Source organism: Zosterops lateralis (genome assembly GCF_965231275.1).
Source record: "Zosterops lateralis genome assembly, chromosome: 1".
NCBI classification, from domain to species: domain Eukaryota; kingdom Metazoa; phylum Chordata; class Aves; order Passeriformes; family Zosteropidae; genus Zosterops; species Zosterops lateralis.
In genome coordinates this window covers 32,925,523-32,947,213 of record NC_139762.1, presented here as the reverse complement: position 1 = coordinate 32,947,213, position 21,691 = coordinate 32,925,523, and the positions used below count along the sequence as shown (strand labels likewise).

Sequence of the window (21,691 nt, the reverse complement as noted above, 5' to 3'; positions counted from 1 at the left end):
TATCTGCAGTATTTTTTATCATGCAGTCAAATTCATAAGTCCTTCCTGTCCAGTCTTTCCCAACAGTTTGCTTGGTTTTTGTTGTTTTTTTTGGTTGGTTGGTTTTGTTTGATTTGGGGGATTTTCTTTGATAACATTTTTATGAGGTCACTTGGTCTGTTCAACCTAGAGAAGAGCTCATTGCAGTTATAACTTCCTCATGTGGAGAAGAGGAGAGGCGGGCAGTGATCTCTTCTCTGTGGTGACCAGTGGCAGGACCCAAGGGAATGGGTTGAAGTTGAGTCAGGGGAGGTTTAGGTTGGATATCAGGGAAAGATTCTTCACCCAGAGGGTGTTTGGGCACTGGGACAGGCTTCCACAGGGAAATAGACACAGCACCAAGACTGAGCTTGAGTTCAAGAAGAGTTTGTACAACGATGTGACTCTTGGGAATGGTGCTGTGCAAGGCCAGGAATTAGACTCAATGATCCTTGTGGATTTTTTTCCAGCTCTGCTTATTCTGTGATTCTGTGGTGCTGGAAGCCAAAGTGTATATATCTGAACAGTGGTGGAGTAGAGAAGCTTGGATTTTTTGTTGTTGGCCTGTAGTGTTTGATCAAGGAATCAAAATGTTCTTTGCAATTGTCCAGGTGTACCGTGGGACTGTTAGTCCAGATGGCTGTCGTTGGTGAATTGTGCCCAACTGTTTTCTCCATGTGTTTACACTTGTTTGGGAATGAACCCACAGCCACGGAGTTATTCATGAACCAGATGTTGAACTTATTTTCACGTTCTATCATAATATATGTTGTCTTTCAACTTGCAAGCAGATGTAGACTCTGACTTTTGAACCTGAGCTCCTTTTATTCGTGTTTTCTATTTGATTTCTGTAGCTTTTCTTGTTGCAGAGTTTACAAGAATACTGATTTGCATTTAATGAAAGGTTTTTCTTGTCCCAACTCCATTAACTGTTTGACCTTTAGGTGTTTTCATAAAAGTCATTAGCATGTTCTTCTTCATTGCCTCTTGCAAGTGCATCCAATTAACATGTAAATTAAACTAGCCCTTGATGCTCCGTGATTGTTATTAAAATCCCCCCACTGGCCCATATATTTATTTACTGAATATGTAGGATCTAATTCTTGTCCAGTCTTAGCAGGCTGTGTTCATGTGTTTGTTTGTTGTGTAATCGTGTGTACGTTTAAAGTATACAAGCTGGGCTCCTGGGTAAGAATCCTTTTCCTTTCTGTCTCCATTGTGTCCCCAGAGGCAGTGGGAGCTTTGCTAATTGACTTTAGTGAGCCAGGATCTCACCTTTTCCATTCAAATGGATAATGGGCATTTTAAATGGCAGTGGGGGGAGAGGCTGAGGTGATGGTTGTGGGGTGAGGGTTGTTGAGATTGACACTTCCTCCAAATTATCATTCACATCACGCTCTCAGAAACATGCTGTCTCATGCAGCCCTGTACATATGAATGCAGGCAATAGTGCAAGCTTAGGAAGTGGGGGCTTAGGAGAGATTTAAATATCAGTGCAGTGGAAACTCAGGCTGCACACTGGTATTACCCTGGCTCAGTTGGACGTTAAGGGATTTAGTCAGTGGCCATGAACTCACAAGACACATTACACATGATCACGTATTCATCAGTCCATGTTTCTTTTCTAATTATAAGGGCTTTGTCCCGAAGAAAAATGTCCTCCTTGCTGTTCTGTACTGAACACTGAAGTGCTGAGCACTTTCTGGCCTTTGAAGAGAAAAATTAGGATTGACATTGACTCCTGGTTGATTTGGATCAAGCCACTGAACCTCACCTGCAAATTTGCTGTTGCAGAAAAAGAAGAAAAGAATTATTCTACCATAGCAGATTACTGCTTTGGGGAAGGAACTTACTCACTGTCATAAATGACTAGAATTTCCACTTATGAATTTCAAAGCAAAGATAGTTTCTTGTGTCTTCATTTGGATCACTATTTTGAAATACTGAAGTATCATTTCTGCATTAAACATCTCACCTAAAGGAGGACTTGTCAGTCTGAACCATTATTTTTTCCAACTATATTAGTTTTTTTTAATAAAAGATCTTCTTTCTTCCTATAATCCCTGCTTCTTTTATATTCTTAGAACTCAGCAATCCTACCATGACTGAATTTGATTTGACATGAAATTATAGCAGTGGATACAAAGTTAATTCAAAATGTAAAGAAGGAAGTTTGCAAAGAGAAGAAAAATAAGTGATCTTTTGTCTCAGGAATGTTACCTAGCTTTAGCAAAGGTGAAGGGGTTGCAGTGGTTTATTTAACTTCAATATGGATAAAGTCTAGCCTATTGCAGTGTTAGATCAATATTTAGTATCATACCTACTTCTTCAACTAAATCTGAAGGAATTAATGAAAATATAGTCTTACACGGTCACATCTCAAGGTATTTCCATGGTATTTTCTTAGCTGCTTCACTGAAATGTGACTTCTTCAGGTTTTTCTCTCCAGCCATTAGCTATGTCTTAGCAATGACATGTCTTAGCCACACTCCAGCAATCTCTATTACAGGTCAATGGCCATTACCATTTTCAATAACACCTTCTTACCTCGAGCCTTCAGCTGTAAGGACTGTATGTGCAGCTCTGGGTTCTCAACCCACACCCCTAAATATCTGTGCAACTCCAAGCCTGAGGCTCTGCTGTCCTCAGTAAAAGGAATGCTAATGATCCTGGGTAGCTGGTAGGCTGAAAAGCCACAAGAAATGTGCATTACTCATCACACTAATGAGTATGCGAGCACCTGTTCCGGCAGTCAGAAGATAGCATTTGCTCTGCAGATACATTGGCTGACTTTTCCACATTACTTTTGGATCCCAGAGAATTGAAACCAGAGACAAATGTGTAATTAGGGTACTAAAGCCAGAGGATTTGGGATTCTGCTTTAAATGTTGCACAAAGAGATTCTTCCCTTACCAGAGCATCAGCTTCAGAAGCCAGTCTTGGGATCGACCCTCACAGTGACTGACTACAAAGGAGAGACAGCAAAGAGTTACAGTGTGTGTAATATGTGGGTCTCTCTGACTTCTAAAATCCAAATGCAGAGGGTGTTGGCTGGGAAACATGACAGTAACAGCACTGGTGGAAGTTTTAATACTGTCAGTACTCACATTATTGATCGTGAAATCTAGATCATCTTATTAGAACTTCATTATAATCAGTGCAAGGACATCAGCACCAGAGATTGTATAATTTCATGGCAAATGAAGCACAGCGGGTAACAAGAAAAATTATTTTGATTTACTGATGAAAGAAATACGAAGTTGCCATTAAATGTGCTCTCGTGATAAGCTTCTGTGGAGGAGCCTTGTAAGCCACTCCCAGGATGCTGAGAGATGATCTTTTCTGCATCATTCTGGCCCTAAACATGCTCTGTTCAAGACAGTTAATCCTTTTCACCTTTAATAATTTTTGAGGGAGATATGAAATGAGCATCAGCTGTTTGCATGAGCTTCCAGATCATTTCTGCTAATTGCAGTTTGCTTCCATTACTTACTAGATTTGGTGAGGAATTGCCTTAGAAACAGTAAAATTTCAAAAAAGTAATGGCTTAAGAACTTTATGGGTAGTATCTAGTGAAAATAACCTCCCTCTGCTGACTTGTAGTGAATAATCCCAATTTTTGTAGAAATTGATCACCTGAGCCTGAACAGAGAAACCGAATTTAAACCTTTTGTTTCCTCTGCCTAATGTAAGTGAACATCCAATATCCCTTTAAGCACCAGCTCTTATTAAAATAGCATACCTCCAGGACAGTTTTACTTGGTACATAGGTGTGGAGGTGTCAGGGTGCTTGCTCTGCAGCATTTAGGCTATGGACTTTTTTTTGTACTGGTTAGGTTGCAAGGACTGTAGTTGTTGGTAGTTGTTGCCTGAATGTGCTAGGCATTACACAAGTGTACACTAAGGGATGTAGTCTGTGCCACAAAGAGGCTCACAGTCCAATTATACAGGTGTGGGGACAGGAGGAGAGGCTGCAGACAATACCTTAGATAATGCACTAAAGCTGGGGTTGAACCCTGAAGCACTCACGCAGTCCATAGGCCTTTCTTTCCTGCAGGCTTTCAGTTTAATAAAAGTCACTGGAAGAAAAATCAGCAATTGTTTGGTTATTTTTCATTACCATTTTCCATGGGTTCCTAGGGAGTTGTTCTCATTTAATGTGTGATATCAATAAGACATCTAGACTAACCCTGTTTCATCAAATGGTATTACTAAGACAAAGAGCAAAGTTTCTCCTGCTGTCTTCATTTTCTATCTTACCAGAGTTGTTTTTTGCAGTACAGTGTAGGACAAGGAGATTGCAGGCTTTTCTAATGACAGAATCCGTCCCAGGTCTTTGCACTGATGTTTACTATTTTGTCTTTGCAGCACATGATTGCAGATACTGTTCGGTCATTGAGACATTGCAGAAATAACCAATTTGGTGAGTAGACAAAATTTCCTACTTATTTTGCCTTTGTATATCCTTGAGAGTTTGTTGAGAGTTTTTTTTTTTTTTTTTTTTTTTTTTTGTCTTTTTTTCCCCTGTTTTCTTTCCAGTTGCTTGGGTTTACTACAGCAGCAGAATGTGGCCGAAAACTGTTTAACCAATGGGTGAGAGAGGGTATCATTTTTGGAAGATCAACATAGCAAAAACCACAGTTGGAGGAAGCTTTTAGTTTACAAAATGTTTCTAGGAAGAGCTTCCAAATTTTAATAAGTTTATTTTCCTGCAATCTCTTCAAAACCCTGTGCAAAATCTGTCCCAGCTACAGTTAGTAATGGAGGCCTCTGGTGTGTGCTGCTGTGTCTGCCTTTCCCAGCTATAACTGAGTTAGCTCAGTCTCCTGCCAGTCTGAGTGTTTTGGTAAGGAATTCACAGCTGCCTTGGCTTCCAGCAGATAAGAGATGGTACTCATCCCCACAGCTTTTCACTCAGCTCTTCACCAAGAGCAACTGTTTGCCTGTCTGGGGGTCTTAAGGACATTTCACAAAACAGTAGAAGGTATGAAGATCCTGTGGGTTTTGTGAAAGTAGTTGAGTAGGAAGAAATGAAGGAGTTGTTTCCTCTTCTAGGGGAAGCTGCGAATAGAGCTGTGCCTGCTTTAGACACTGGAGGATCTGTGCTGAAGGCAATGATTGTGAGTGCCTCAGCTGCACAGAGGACTTTTTTTGTTTGCTTTTTAAAAATTTTTTTTGTTCTTTCCGCCTTATTAGCCACTAGGGAATCCAACCCTAAGGGACCAGTACCAGAAAACTTCAGCTCTCTTTGTTCTGCTGCTTACAGAGGAGAAACCTTGCTTTTCTCCTTCTCAGTGTTCTTATTCTCTGCAGAGATGTTAAATACAGGAAAGGGACACAAGAACTACTTTAGGAAGCAGTTAGTTTTTAAGCCAAACCCACTAAACATGTTGTTTATTAAGGCCACTAAAACCTCTTTTCCAGAGAAAAGTTCAGAACTGTGCTGCAGCCTTGGGGAAAACAGAGTTGAATAATATCTTTTTTCCACTGACTTTTCAGCAGCTGTCAGCATTGACTCCAACAAAAAGAATAATAACCATAATTTTAATTATAAATACTGGTGCCTTGGAGAATAATAGGTACTTATAAGAGTTTTGTTAAACATTTTCTCTATAGAATTACCACATGTATATACAGTATTACTTTTAAACAAAGCCTGCTCAGTATTATTGTTCTTGAGTAATTTATATAAATATATATATATATAAACTATATGAATATATATAAATATATGTAAATGTAAGTAAGAGAGGAAGAGGGGGGAAGGAGCAAGATGTGCCTTCTGATTCAGATACTGAAGGAAATATTGATTAATCCAAACCATGCCTCTGTAAATTAAAATGTCTCCTATTTGGTATTGTGAAAAGTAACATTCGTTCCTTGCAGTGATGTGAGGGTTTTTTGCACTTTCCCTGCACATCTTTCATTTCATTTTTGCCTTTTCTATTTTTCTAATTGATTTTGTAAGTCTTGCAGCATAAATCCAAGGTTAACACCTGAGATTTATCATATAATCTGGTAGTTTGAAGTAGGCAATTGTTATTTTATTTTAGCACAGACTTGATTTATTGTGAAGCTGGCATTTAAAAAGCAGCTTATACAGACATCCCTGTAGGCACCTTTTTTTTTCCCCTAAAATTCGTTTAGGCATGAAATGAATTCACTGAATATTTATTGAGACTTTATGGACAGTTTCCTTTTCTAGTGGGCTTATTTTGCTCTCAGGAATGTGAATCTTTCTACTGCATCAATTCCCAGATTGGCCTAAGAGCAGCAGGCATCTCACTGTAGGAAGGAATTCAAATAAAACTAAGCTAGGAATATTATTATTATTGTTTATGAACTGTATCACGTGTATTAAGCTTGCAGGCGAAAGTGTTTCTGGATTAGAAACTGGTTAGGTTCCAAGTAAAACTGAAATGCCTGTTTAATGGAAACAACATTTATATCCTAAATCCTGAAAACAAATAATAGCATTTCCAAAGTGAGGAAAAGCAGCCTGAGAAAATAACATAATTCAAGCTTTTATCATTTGAGGTGTTAATGAGAAATACAAATGTTTTTCATTACGTTCAGCACAGCTGCTGGGATCCTGTTCCCTCAGAACAAAAAGGTCAGCTCTGTATCCTGACACAAATTTATCACATTATCCTATTCTCTCCAACATTGCCCAACATGGCTGCTCTGCAAGAGCTCTTTAAAACAGCTGCCCAGGAGCCCCATTAGCAGCTACATGTAGAACTGGCTGCATTCACCTCCCATGTTACCCACACAGCATCATAGAGATGTCCTCAGAAACAAGTGGGACTGGTGATTATTCGAAATTTCTCATACAGCTGGAGACTGTGGAGAAAAAGATGAAAATGAAACAAAGGAGAGGGAAGAAGTGTGTGAGTTAAGCTGATTTGTTCAGGGAAATTTTGAAGGGTTTTCTTTTTCAATTTATGATAATGTTATTAAAAATTCCTTGAGGACATGGACACAAATGGAGCTTTGAGCTTTCCAACCTTTGCTCATCTGCCAGAAGTCAGCAATGTTGCTGTCTTGCAGTCTCTGCCTGTCTTGATGGATCTTGGGCTTGGCTTTCTTTTTTCTGTTCCTGCTAGTACCAGCCATGCTGGAGGGTTTCAGAGGCAGCGAGTTCCCACAAGCCCATTTTGAGCATAAAGTTTGTAACAGAGAAGAGCTGCTATTCAGGCCCCCCTTCAGTTTGTCTGTTACACATCTAATTCCTCTTGCTGCGTAAACTCCCATGAAACGGCAGCATGACTTTTGTCTCTGTTACTAGATCAGAAATCAAAAGCCGAACAGATCAAAACACGGGGGCCTGTCAGAGCAGCTTTGAAGAGCTTTTGTATCCATCTGCTGCGCTGTCACCTTTCACTGGCTCTGAAGAAAATCATCCACGGCCTGCTGTCTTGTGGACTATGTTAAAATTTTTAAAAAGTTGCAGGCTGGGTTGCCCACCCCTGCTCAAGGTCCCATTGTGCTGCCAGAGCAGCACAAAGGAAACCTTGAACCACCCTTACAGGGAATGGACTGCCTGTACTGCCAGCAGAATTAAATCTTCCTCTTGGGAAGAGTCAGCTTCTCACCGTCTTCGTGCCCCCCACCTTTATATATCCCTCTGGGCATGCTGGCTGCCCAGAATTGCCTATTTCTTTTTTTCTCTATCTAGCTGCTACCTCATGCATTGCACTTAAACGGCAAGTACTTTGGATTACTGGCTGTCTTTCCTGTGGCTGTCTAGCACCTGACAGGTGGCACAGCAGTGACTTTGAGACAGAGGACAGAGAAGCAGCAGGCAAGGCACAGCTTTCTGATCCATCCCCTTTCTCTTGTCTTGCAGGCAATGAAGTTCCTTCGAAAGAGCATCACGAGCTGAAGCCATACGTCCACTACCTGCATGTCATTGACAACCAGCAAGCTCTGTTTGAGCTCTCTCACAGGATAGAGCCACGAGTGTGAGCGTGCACAGCTTCTTTCTATAACCTTGTAACTGCAGCACTTTGAATTAAGTGAATGTTTATGCCAAGCATGTTGCTTCCCTCTATGAGAACGGTTTACTGAGTTTTATCAGTAGCTCACACAACATGCGCAGGAAAATCAGGCGAGAGCCACCAAAGGAGCTGCTCACAGAGTTGCAGGGCAAGCTATGTGCCATTCCTGCTGGTCACTGGGACCTGAGGGAGCAGACCAGTGTCCTTTGAGCTCAGGAGCTTGGTTTCTGTGAAAATATTGTTTGGTCCAGCGTAGCTTTCAATGCAGATTCTGCCAGTATTAGAAAGAAAGGAATCATCATGTCACAGCAGCAAAACATTTCAGCCAGCAACATGCCGCAAGGGGGTTGATTCCCAGTTCACCACAGTATGTACCTCACTAATTCAAGGCTGCCAAAGTATTGTTGCCAAAAATAATGTGCAATCTGTGCAGCTCCCATGAGTTCACTGGAGCATAATATTTGAGATGTGTGAGCAACTTAGGACAGGAATATAACAAGGCAGTGCAACCAGAAACTCAAGAGTGTGTTGTTGTGTGGAGGTCAGCAGTAAACAGTTCACTGTTATGGCTCCTTTAAGACTATGCTTTATAAAACATGCTATAAGAGCCAATCCACTTCTGTTGCAATTTATGGACACAATTGTTTGTATACTGAAAACATGTTATTTTCTTCCTTTTCAGCTATCTCAGATTTAGCACTGGCTCCTGTAGTTAATGAGTTATAAATTATTTTAACAGGAGCTTTGTTTTTTACTTGGATTACAGCCTCTTTGGTATCTATCCAGAGGCAAATGCCTACATCCATCTACATTTCTAATTCCCACCCCACTGGAAACACCATTTCAGAAAGTAAAACTTCACCTAACTTGCATATGCTCCTAATTTTTAAACAGCAGAAAGGTGTCCCTTACGGGGTACCAGTGTAATTGCCTGCATACACACCAGGCTCTCAGCATCAGGGTCCCTTCACTGCTTTTGTCCCCTCACAGGCCTCCCCATGGAAATTCCCATATAGTTGACAGTACTGCATCTGGGCCTGTGGTGAGGCAACATTTCTAAAGTCATGTCTGCAGCTGACCTACACCTCGAGCACCACCATCACCTGGTTTCCAGTGCTAAGAAGTCACCCTGGAATGATCTAGTGAATGCCACAGGCCATGTGCAGGGTGCTCTTTGGCATTGGTTTGTGCTCTGACTCACGATGACGGTCCCTTCACAGAGCAGGGAGGATACATTGCATTGCTTGCCCATCTCTGTTGTATGTTTTCCATGAGGAAGACTTCCAAGAAAATGCTCCTTTACTAAAATGTGGGAATACTGAAGTTGCATGCTCTTCATCATTGTGTTATCTCTGGTTTAAAGGGATTAAAAAAAAAAAAGCAGCTTTAACAAGTAGTCTGTGGGGGAATCTGTAGAATGCATTCAGTTTTCCCATCTGTGAAATATTGTATAGATCTATTGTAAAGGAAACAGATGTTTCAGAAATGTATTTGCTTGTACTTTGTTATTATCAAATACTATATGATTTTTTTTTTAAGAAAAAAAAATTTCTTTTTACCCAGTAAAAAGAAAAAAAAATAAACTCTTGCTGGCCATGGAGTAAAAATTTCCTATGTTCTTCTGTAGATGTGACTGCATATATTGTAAATAACTCTTTTGTGCAAACAGACCAAAACTGTTCAAATGAAGATACTAGCTGTGGTGGGCTCCTTTTTGCAGTGTAAGAACAAAAACCAGATACAATTTGTTGCTTGTGTTTTTGCAGTTCTTCCTAGGGCTACAGCACTTGGAATTCCCAACCTAGCCACATTACCTGGATGCTTTCCTGGGTTTTGAGCTCCCTCTTGTGATTTTTTTTTTACTATTATTATTATTTTTTTAGTGTGGCATTATTTTTAGGAGTAGTGTGTGTAGACCAGCCTGCATGCTTCAGCTTGTGTGGTGTAACACTCTGGTCCACAAAGTTGTTCTGGAAATCTGTGGGAGAGGGAGCATTCAGAGGTTTTCAGGGTGAGAAGGTGGGGCTGTTTCTCAGTTCACTGCATTTGGCTCTGTGATAGTTTTGGTAGCCACTGTGGATGAAGCAGCAGCTGTGTTGAGAGGTATAAAAGACAAGGAAATTAAAGAAGGAAAAGGAGAAAGAAAAGAAGAAAGATGACTCTGTGCCCAGGCTTTGATTTGAAAGCCTGACAGACCTACCTGGAATACTCCTCACTCTGCCAACTCAAAATGAAGTAAAGGGATGGGTTAACTCATACCAACAGGCTTTGAGCCAGCTGAGGTGTTGGTTTCTGCACAGCTGTAATTTCACACTAAATCAGGTGTTGTCTACCACTTGCAGCTGACATAAAATCAGTCTGAAGGCACACAGCCAGCATTAACTGTGTTATCTGTGCTGTAACTAATTGGACAACTAGTCACAGATTTACAAACTAGTTTTTATAGTGGCCTGTATAACTTGGATTTAAGTTTCAGGTGTAAGGGTCCAACATGCCTGCATCAATTTAATGTTGAATGGGCCTTAGAACTGTAACCATAAAGGAAAAGTAGATAGCCCAAACCTGTAGCTAATATGTCTCATTTTAAAAAGGCCCTTCTATGTCTTCATTCCACAAGTAAAGTATTGCAGAGCTTTGCTGCAGACTGGCAAGCAGTTTGAAGGTGTGGAAGTTAGAAGAACTAGAAGTAAACCCTGTACTAGGGAAGGGCAACACTATACAGCCTCTGCCAGTGTCCAGCACTGGTGATATTGCGTGATTTTTTTTTTTACATCCTTCAATGGTGCAATTAGGTTATGTGGTATAAAATCTATAAATCTTGTAAATTCCATTTATCACAGTCACATCTGGGGTTAAATACTCTGCATACTTTTTTCTTTAGTACCTAAGAGCAGTAATTAGAGCAAAGGAAAGAGCTGTGTCACTTTATACCTCTTTGATGCAGGATTTTGTGGCAACAAATTTAGATGTTTCTCTAACACAGCTTTTTGATTCCAACATCATCTTGATTAGCAATAAATTCCATTTACATAGCAGTGGCAAAAGAAAGGGTGTTATCAGAAATAAGGCCTGTGCTGCTGTAAAATTACAAAGAAAGATGTAAATACTAAACATTTTAGCAGAATAATATTTATTTGCATAGCCTATTTATTGTCATCTTATAAACTGTTAAACACTGGGATGAAGTCAATGAGCTGAGGTAAGAACACCTGCCTGTTCTCTCTTGAGTGCCATAATGGTGTCAGCTTGCATTAAAAGTAATAAAATAGAAACCCCTCAAATTAAGGTATTTACCTAACTTCTCAGGGACTACAGCTAGTAGTTATCCACCATCATGAGACCTGGTATGTATGAAATAATCTGATTTACCAGAATTAATGTTGCCAATGTTTTCCTTTGCATATTTCATGCTTGTTTGCCTCTGTACATATTATTGTGTTGTGTATTTATGAGAGCTAGTAAGCAATAATTTATATGTCAAAATGGCCAAGCAATACAAGGGTAAAACTTGTAGAAGCAACTGTTATGTTTATCTTGCATTTTCCAGTGTTTTTTAATATTGCTTTTCAAAATATAAAAACTACCTTAATGAAATCTGGGTTCTGTGCCTTTATGCCTACCACACATACTTATTGCTCCTATGTGGAATATTTTACTTCCAGTCACTCAGTTCCACAGACCCTCACTGCGTTTGTGAGATGGATGCAGACTTGTACAGAGGCTCAGGAGCCTGACCTCTTTCAGGGCTGCTCCTCTGTCTCTGGTCAGTGGGACTTGCTGATACCAGTGTTTCAAAGCAGGAATTATATTAATGGGGCCTCAGCTGTGCCCTGTCATCACAGCACAGCCAAAGAGGGGCCTCGAGCCACCATGAGAAGTCCCTGTGGGAGAGGGGAGGAGTAAATCTATCTTCATATCCTCTATAGTCTGCTTATTGGCACTTGATCCTCTTACTGAGGACAGCAGATGCTTTCCCCTGTCATCAGTCATCCCTGATGGTGCTGTTTCCTTTCCTTCCTCTGGGCTGGTCTGCAGCAGGAAGGCAGAGCTCATGATGGACTGCAAGGGCTCTGTAAAGCAGCTGGGGCTTGCCCTGTCCTTCCTTTCCACTTGCAAACCCTGGGAACCAAAATAGCCAAACCTGGCTATTTCAGACAGAAATAATACTTGTACTTACAACATGATGTCTGTTCAGAGTGCTTTACAAATAGGCAGTACTTAATCCTCTGAGTGCCTGCACCTTAAGTAGTTTTAAGCCTGACCTTAAAAGTGTTTGTGCTAGTGTTACTATAGAGACAGGGTGAATTCTAACCTTAATATTTAAAATAAGCCTGAATTGTTGACACTCCTCCACAATGATGTTTAAAGATACATTACAGACAGACATGCTTTTCCAGATCCAGTGGCACAATCTGAAGAATTTATGGTCTCAATGCTTTATCACTGTTCCTTCATTGGAAATCATTGCTCTCCATGGTGTAGCCGAGAAGACTGGGAGAGAACCTCCACCTGTTGCAGTTCTTAAGCCACACGTGGCTTCATGCAAGCAGCTGACTTTGCAGAAAGGGCTCTCCTTCCCTCCACTGCCCTTGCTGGGAGACTTCCACAAGAAGAGTGATGATATCTTTTAGATGATTTGCAAATGGCAGGGCATGGAGCTGAGGGCAGCTGCCTTACAGCTCCAGTTGTGCTAGAAGAGCCACAAGAAAAGGCTGCTGGGCTGCAGATGTTGTCCCTTGAGACCATCTTGCTAAACTGTTCAAATAAGGGCTCTTCTATCCCTCTCAAACAAAAAGAGTTTGATTGGCTAAGGCATGCAATTTAAGCTGCTCAAGGAACTCTGAACTTTAACTGAAGAAATCAGAGGTGCCTGTGATGAGCCATTGCTGCAGGAGCTGTGTGAGCCCAGAGGCAGCAGGTGTGGGCAGTTTGCTCAGGGCCAGCACAGCCCTCCGTGCAGACCAGCACTGACCTTCACAGGGCCAATTGCTCTACCCCAGGTAGAGGTGATTTCCTCTTCTCGGGAGGAAAAAACTGCTCAACCTGGAAACCAAACCTCCCAAATACTTGCTGTGTTTCACATCCCAGCAGACTTTCATGCCACCCAGAGCCTGCTGTCTTCTGCTGTGGGATGGCAACTGAGATACGACGGCAAAACCCAAAGAAGGTAAGTCTTCCACTCCTACAATGTCCACCATTTCACACTGGACCTTACACTCATGGGTACAATAATACTGTGAAATGCTTATTGTTGTAACAGAGTTAAAAGAATTGAGCAGTGTTGTTAAAGTCAGGAGGATTGAGGAGGCCTGCAAAGGTGGGCCTAACAAACAGTTATTGAAAGAGAGTGGTCTCCTGCATTCCCTCTTGTCCGGAGGAAGGTCTGTTCATGGCCCTGAGATTAACTCAGTTGGTTAGAGCCTGGTGCTAACAATGCTTATGCTGTGGGCTTGATCCCAGTAGGGGCCATTCATTTAAGAGATAAACTTTGATCATCTTTCTGGATCCCTTCTAACTCAGAATATTCTGTCAAGTCGTACGACCTCTGTTAACACCCTTGAGCAGTATCTGCCTTAGAGTGTTTAAAAGTATGACAGTGATAATTCTGCATAACTTTAATTTTCCCTGCCCGTTGCAGTGGTAAGCAGTTACAGCTGGTGGCCTCCCCAGAAGATTTGTACTTACAAACCACTAACTTGTAGAGATGGGAATCCATGCATTAGGAAACTAGCTGAACTATTCAGCAGAGCTTTTTCATCTGTTTCTCATGCCAGGGAGGGGAAAGTAGCACTGTCAGGAAAATCCACAAACACCAGAGGTTTATGCCCAAAAAGGAGACAGAGGAGTCCTGCAACTTTATTTGAATAAAGGGAGAGTTCACTGGGGCACACACCCGCGGGGTTTTCTCTCTCGGGGTTTCAGAGGGTGCAGCCTCCTTTTATCCTGAACTGTCATGGCACATGGTGCCCTCTTCTTTTCCCCCTTGCTGAGGTACTCAGGAGGTACAGCCTTCCCGAACCGCCTACCACACATTCCCCCTTGAACTTACTATTTTACCCCTAAGCTCAGAAACTCAGGCTTGTGCAGACCCTTGTCTGTTATAGGAGCTGAGCTGTCTCAGCTCTGCAATAAACCTACAGCCCGAAGTTAGTAGAGACATTGACCCTCTTTAAGATGTTAACACCCACACCTTCACCCATCAGAATGTTTGTAAAGACATTACCTTTCCTCTCAGCTTGACCTGGAAAGCTTCCTTTCCCCTGAACAGTGCTGCTGACCTTTTTCAATTTCTATTTCTCCAGGAGAAATCTCAAGGTAGAGGCAATCGTCCCTATTAAAAAAACCCCACAACCATCCCAGAGAAGCCAGGCAGCTAAAACCCAGACAAAAACTCATTTTAGGGATGGGAAAGAGAAGAGCCATTTGGGAGGTCACTCAAATGCAGCAGATGAGAAGGAAGCTCTTTGGTTTTTATTCTCTGCATGGATCTGATTGCTTCGAGATTTTTGCTGGTGAAATTGTTACTTTGCAGGAAAAGGTGGATAGTGCTGGTTTTGCTTGTAAGCAGGGCTGATTCCTGTGGTGAGGTCTTCTGTGGGCTGTCTTCAGTGCTCTTTACTGTCCTAGTGCCACCAGCTCCTATGCCCGAGGTTTCACCTTTCATCTCTCTGGTAAGGAATCAGAGTAGACCTGAGGGTGCTAAGGAATAGTGAATCAACATAGTTGAGAGTAAAATTTGATTGGAAAACCAAACTTTACCCTTTTTAGCTGAAAATTTGATTCAGTTGTATAAGTTTATAGGAGCACATGAGCACATGAAGATGCCTTTAAGCAGAATCAGATGAACTAAACCACACTGAAGGACAGTAACTGGGGTGGGCAGCCTGCCTTGAGTAGATAGGTCTTAAAAGATGGTTTGTGCAAAGAGATGGGCTATAAATTTCTTGGTCTTTCAATTAGATTTTCTTGTAGAAAGTTGTCAGGGCTTCTAAAACTTGTAGCTTTCTATTCTGTTCTCCTACTGTTGCTAACACCAATTCAAGCCCTTTCTTGTCTGTAGCAGAGAAAGGGCTGGTTCAGAGTGACTGCTAGTGCTCCAGATAAGGTTATAAAGAAAAATAAAGGGAAGCAGTCTTGTCATTGTCCCAGCTGAGTGTGGGGTTGCCTCTGTAGGAAATGAGTTAGATGAGGGTGCTATTTAGCAGGGAAAAATGTCACTGGCAGAACTCGTCTATTTAACCTAAGTGGTGAAGTGTCCCTTGAGAGAGGTACTGCCGGCCATTGACAGATGGCTTGAAAGCAAAGAGCTGTGGATTGCTGGAAGGGAATTTACTAGCAAATGTAAACAAGGATGTTTCAGACCTCAAAATGAAAAAGGATGATGAGGATCAAGCGTCAGATCAAGTGCCTCCTTGGCAAGTTATGGAGGCTCCTGACAAATGTTTGTGAAAGCTCTCAGTCAGAGGTTTTGTTGCTTCATGAGCAATGAAGCTGTTACTGAGGTCAGTGTGGGCTTGTCCCTAGCCAGGCGTGGGTGTGACTGTGGTAGACTCCAGTGTCTGCTGAGAAAGTCAGTTCAGCAGCTCCAGGTGACAATTCTTAGGCCTTAAAGCCTTCAAAAGTTTAAAGTCTTCAAGTTATGTCAAGCAGCTTGGTAAAACTTCCATCAAAACAAAGCCAGCTCCTCCCTCCCTCTTATTCAGAAAGACTGTGTGAAATGAAGTTGAACTTCTACTGATTTCCGCTGGGTTTTAAAAACCCAGGATACCCAAATGTCTGCTGTCAGACTGAGTCTCTGGCTACACTACAAAACAAAATATAGTCTCTTTCTATCCAATCTGAAATACTTTGAAGTAGCAAATAACCCTGAACTTCTTTATCTGCTACTGATGCTGGGCTTCATACAAGGCCAAACCCTCTCATCATGGTGCAGTGCCAGAAGGGGACCAGAGCTATTGGGTGCTCTGTCACACTCACAGTGATGAAAATTGTTGTGGCTGGCACCAGCTGCCAGCATTGAACTTGGCTCAAGGCTACAGCTATGTGCTCCAGCTTCAGGGCACATTGTTGTTTGGAGGACATGTTTTAAGTCCAAATAAGTGATGATGTGATAGTAGGAACTAGAAGAGGGACATAAGACAGGATGTAAAAAGAACTGAGCAAGTCCAGCACAGCAGAGATAGAACAGGGGAGTACTGTTAAGGGAAAATAATATGCAAATCTGAAGAAAACTCACACATCTCAAATTCATTTAGACCCTTGTTTGCTGCTTAGTTGATGAGGTTTACCTAATTTTAAATGAGGTAATTCACTTTACTTTTAAATTGGAGTTTCCGCTGAAGAGTATAAAGTAGTTTAGTCAATGAAATTTAATTCTATGCATTTTGTAAACTTGATTGATTCTTCAGAGTAATTTGAGTGACTCCAGGGAGCCTGGTCCAGCTTTGTACAAATGCAAATGAGGAAAGACTTCAGCTAAAAGTTACAGCTTTCAGAGCACATTGAGGCAGTAGTATGGTGAAGATTGATACAATTTCCCAGAAATAACCAGACAAGAAACTACTGTAGCCACATGTTACTGTAAGACAGGCAGGGTGCTTATTAGGGGCATCTCTGCAAAGATGTACATCAGCATCCTGATCAAGCAAAGAGTTTGGTTGACTTGTGGTTGGCCAGTGTCAGCCAGAACAAATTTTACTGCTTTTAACGGTATCTTCCCTTCAAAAAACTCAGAATACTGTTGACATCTAGTGGTGAGATCCTGTACCCAGAGTGTCAGTTTATTGCATCAAAACTGCTGATGTGACCTTGAGGGACTGCAGGACATAATGCAGCAGTGGGAGGCTCCTCTGTCATCTGCGTGGTCCACTGACTCCATTTCATTAGATTTGTTGACTCAGATTCCCGTTTAAGTGGACTGATGGGATTATCTGTTCAGCTTTTTTTTTTGTGCATGTCCTACCCTGGATTTAACTTTCAGGCTTTATGATAAGAATGCACATTCACTTAGGACAGATGCTAATGGGAACAAAGACTGCTGCCTTCTCATCTGTCAGTAGTCCCTGGAGTCAGCATCTCATCCAAAGCTGTTTGCTGTAGTGAGAGCTTTTGGTCTGGGGCAGTTTCTCCAAACATGCTGCTTAGTTGTCTGAGTGTGTTTGACAAAAGCAAGCCTGCTGGGTTAATGGTGTGAGGCTGAATTCACTGTTTAGCCAAAGGATGGGTTTTGTGAGCCCAAGGACTGGGTTTTCTTCTGAAGGTGGTGTTGTACAAGTGCTCCTGGCAGGCTGGTGGTAGTGTGTGGCTCTGTTCTCTGTATCAGTGGTACCCCCAGGAGCACAGCTGCAGCCAGCCAGCTGCAGCTGCCACATGGTGTCACAGGGAAGCTGCAAATAGATAAGACAGGAGCATTTTGTGGTCATCTACAAGACAAGCCTCCTCTACATAGTAAACCTCACATTTCAGCTACACACGTGGCATGGGTATTTGTGCTTTACGCTATCATTGGTGCAGCTAATGAGTGCAGCTCACTGGGGGTTTCTCCAGACTTGCTGTGATATTCCAACTATGGTCACAGTGGCAGCCTGGGGTCCATAACAGGGACTGCTGACACTTTGTGGACTGAGGAAGAAGAGTGCTCCTGGACAGCAGTGAAAAGTACTGTATATAGGATTTATTCATTTAGTGCCATTCAGAAGGCTTTGAAGGCAAATAGAAAATGCTCACCAGTTTAAGGCACCAGGAGGCAGAGAGGAGTTGCTGTTTTAAGGAGAAAAAACTTCAGAAAGAGAGAGGTAGAGAGACATGGCCAAGGTCACGTGGCACTAGAGCACCATCCAAATCAAGCCTCACCCATCCTTGGGCCAAACCATTGGTGCTTCCCCTGTGGCTGCTCACTAAATCAGTTATACACTGTAAAAGAGTCAGTGAAGGAGAAAGAGGCAAGAGCCTGACAAAGACAACTGGAAGCTGAAGGGTGGCAGAGCACGGCCTCCTCCTGGATGGCTGCCCACAACCTCTCTGTCTCCAGAGAACTGCCCATGTTTCTGCTTGGTGGAGCAGCTGTGGTGTTGCTTACGCAGGTTCTCTATTCTATAGACTTTACTATTTTTATATTTTTAAAAAAAAAATCAGTGTGACTTGGAAAAATCTTCCTCTTCTTTAGCAGGGTCTGCATCCCAGATGGTGAACTTTCTACAGCTGCTCCTCCTCTGCTGCCTTGTCTGTTCCCTGTGCTGGCTGGCTGGATAAGCCTACTCCTGGGAAATGAGGTGGTTTTATGAGTAAGGAAGGTGACTTGCATGGAGATAGATGAGGCAGTTCACAACTGCAAGCATGGAGGAGGCATTTTAGAAGGTGGAGAAAGGTGCTGCACCTTTCTTAGTCTCCTTGGAGCAATCTGCTTCAGTAGACACAGACCCTCCTCTTTCTGGGGGCTGTTCCCACTCTGGGACCTTCTCACTGGCCACAGGTAGGCACATTTCCAGTCTGATCCTTTGCATCTTCCTCAAATGCTTGCCACTGATAGTGGTTTACTATCTGGATCTCTTATTTTGCCAAAATACCAATCAGCACTTAATAGTTTGGGCTCTAGTAGCATTTAGCTTATTCGGTTTAGGTTTTTTTCCTATTAATCACTTGATTGAAAGAAGGGGGATTATTCTTAGTTTGTAGAATATCTGGCTGAGTCCCAACAAAGGCATATTATGGCCAAAACCCAGATAACTTGGCCTAGAAAATTGTGTTCTGTCTTGTGCACAGGGTTGCACCATCAACTGATTGACAGATTAGGGAACTATGCCACTAAATTTTGCTTTTGAGCTGTGTTCTTTATACCAGCAGTCACTTCTGGAGTCATAGAACTTGTGGGAGAAAGAATTTAAGAGTGATACAATTGAGGGGAAAGAATTGGTTTAAACCTAGTTTCTAAAGAAAACTGACTGATTCTTTTTGCCCTTGTAGATTTCTAGGTATTTGAGACACATTTGACCGAATCTGGAAAAGTCAGGAAAGGTTCAGAAATAAATATATGTCTGCAAGGGAACTCAAAAGGCAGCTGGAAGAGATGAGGGGATTGTAAAACAGGAGGCTACAGAACTTCTCCTCATCTCTGTGGTGCTCTGTGGCCAGAAAGAAGCCAGCTCTTTTCTGACTCATGTCAGTTTTTGCCCAGTGGAAATTTTGCTGGCCATAGGAATCAGCGTGTAGGCACATTTGAGCAAGGTACCATTGCTGAACCTTGCTTTTCACCCTGGAGGTTTAGTGTCTGGACATGCTAGAAGACATTGATCCAGGGCCATAATCTAGTTCCTGTTTTTACCACTCTAGGCAAGTCTTCTGGTGTAATTTTGGTTCACATCATAGTCCTTTCCTCCCGCTTTTTTCCCAGTCCTGCCTTTTTGTACACTCTGCAAAGAGGATGAAGTGTCTCAGGCAGGAGAGTGGCCATTTGTGAGCTCTGTACATGACAATAATATCCTAATGTTCCTGCTACCCCATTCCTAATTGATTGCTACCAGTAAAACATAAAAAAGCAGTATTTTTTAATATATTTATTTAATGGGGAGCAGGAGTAATTTTTGCTTTCTTCTCCCATGTTTTTTTAAGTCCTCAGCCACAGTATGGAGAAGAGAGCAGTTCAGGGGAACAAAAACTGAATATCAGTCCTATTTCTATCCTAAATATTTTATGGTGGAAAGACTAATGTTTGACTACCTTACAGCAACATTTCTGAAGCTCACTTAAGGAGTGTAGGCGAAGTGCTTTAGGAAGAAAGGAGATGTGGTGGTCCTAAATGTTATTTGGCCAAGCAAGACAATTTAAATATGCCATAATGGCACCAACCTGAGGCAGAACTGCAGTTGCACAAAACAGATAATAGCAGAAGTGTATTTTATAATGAAGATATATTGGCTTGTTTTTAAATCTACAAAGAGATGTTTCTAGCTGGAGCAAGCTGGGAAGGCATCAGATCAAGTTTTCTGTCTTGATTTCATATATTTAATATGCCAGTGAGCTTAAGTAATATAAACTGAAGTTTGTGTAGTGGTTGTCTTGGGGTTTTAAATTTGTTTGTTGTTCTTTATTATTTTATTTTATTTGGTTGAGTGTTTTGTTTTGGGGAGGTTATGGGATTTATTTTGTATAAAAAGGAACAAAAAGGCAGGAAATAGCCCATCTCACTCAGTGTTGGTGAGTGGAAGAGGAGTCTCACAATGCCATCTAGGGGCTCCTTTGCTTGAGAGAGGACTACCTATGCTTAATTCTCACTAGCTGGGAGCTGGCAATGCATTTTAACTGCTCTTACCTGGGCAAGAGCAGTTCCAAACATGGATGATATCTGTTCAGCCCCTTTTATAAGTGAGAGAGCCTTACAGTACTATAGAGATATGCTGTCATAAGTTTTAGACACTTATGCCCAAAAGGCACTTATCTCCCATCTGTGGGAAATGCCAGGTAAATCCTGCATTTAAAAACCATATAGATCAGTATTGACTATTTCATTAATCTGGTTGTAGACAAGGAAAGACTAATTTTAGTTCTGGCAGGGAATGGGATGAGACTTCTTTTTCTTCACTGAGTAACAAAGTCTTGAGTGGCCCATTTCTCTCCAGTAAAGATGGTATTGACCTTGTTGTGCTCTTGTTTCTATGGCATGGCTTTACATTTGTTTCACTGAAAGCTTGTGTGGAGTGAAAAATCATTTGTGGGCAAGGTAACTCTCTGTGGCAGAACTTGATTTGGGGAAATAGCATCATCATAGCAGGTCAATTGAAGCAAAAGCGCAAAATTCAATTGGAGCAAAAGTATCAAATACAGCCATAGCAGTACTAGCAGCAAGGATGATGTGGGTTGTGGTGATTAAGCTGCAAGTGTGTGACATCACAGTAAGACACGGGCACTCGGCATCCTGGGTCACTCCTCAGCAACCATAGCAGAAGCTATTTTAGGCTTTCTTTATTTTTAATACATCTGTTCTGATTTTATTTTTTATACATCTGCTCTAATTCTGTGGGTGAGATGTCAGGCAGCCTTCAGAAGAGCATGATACTTGGGGTATTTGTGATAAGTGTTGTGACACTGCTGAATAGGTGTAACCAGCAGGTTCCTGATGGCTGCTGGGCACCTTCCTGGGACCACCTTTGGTCCTGGGAGCCTCTGTGTCACAATCAAAGCATTACCAAGTACAGGCATGTTGGACATGGCAAAAGAGTGCAGGTAACATTCTATAACCACTGTCACACCCTCTCCAACCTGTTTTTTATTGACCCTTGGTTAAAACAGAGATTTTCTTTTATTACCAGTGATTTAAAGTTAGATTCTGTGAGATCACACACACACATGCCTGATTAATCCTCCTTAAAAGGAAACGGAGGGCTAGCCTGTGATATTTGCCTATAAGTATAGTTAAATTCTCTGTCAGGAAATATTTAACCTTGAGCTTAATATGGATAGAGTGTAGCTGAAAGAGAATGAAAAAGATTAATGTTCTGCAGTGACTTGCAGCATCCTGGACACTAGAGAGAAATTTGTCAAATGGAACAGCACAACAATGACACCTTCTGTAAAAGACTAGAAATGTCATGTCTTACTGCTTTGGCTTCTTCCCTTGGAAAGCCCTAACCTATACCTGGCAGAGGGCTGAAACAGGCATCTCTACAGAGGAGTCCTTT

General features: G+C 41.8%; 1 protein-coding gene across 3 annotated transcripts in view; it reads left to right on the top strand.

The window, feature by feature from the left end:
• The window catches only part of RAPGEF5 (Rap guanine nucleotide exchange factor 5), a 90,282-nt gene extending 81,358 nt beyond the window's left edge, over nucleotides 1-8,924 (top strand). For all 3 annotated transcript variants that reach the window (XM_083855141.1, XM_083855140.1, XM_083855142.1), the window contains 2 exons: nucleotides 4,387-4,441; nucleotides 7,868-8,924. In XM_083855141.1, the coding sequence (XP_083711267.1) occupies nucleotides 4,387-4,441; nucleotides 7,868-7,986 (174 nt within the window). In that variant the 3' untranslated portion in view covers nucleotides 7,987-8,924. The remainder of the gene's footprint in view (nucleotides 1-4,386; nucleotides 4,442-7,867) is intronic.
• The last annotated feature ends 12,767 nt before the right edge of the window (nucleotides 8,925-21,691 follow it).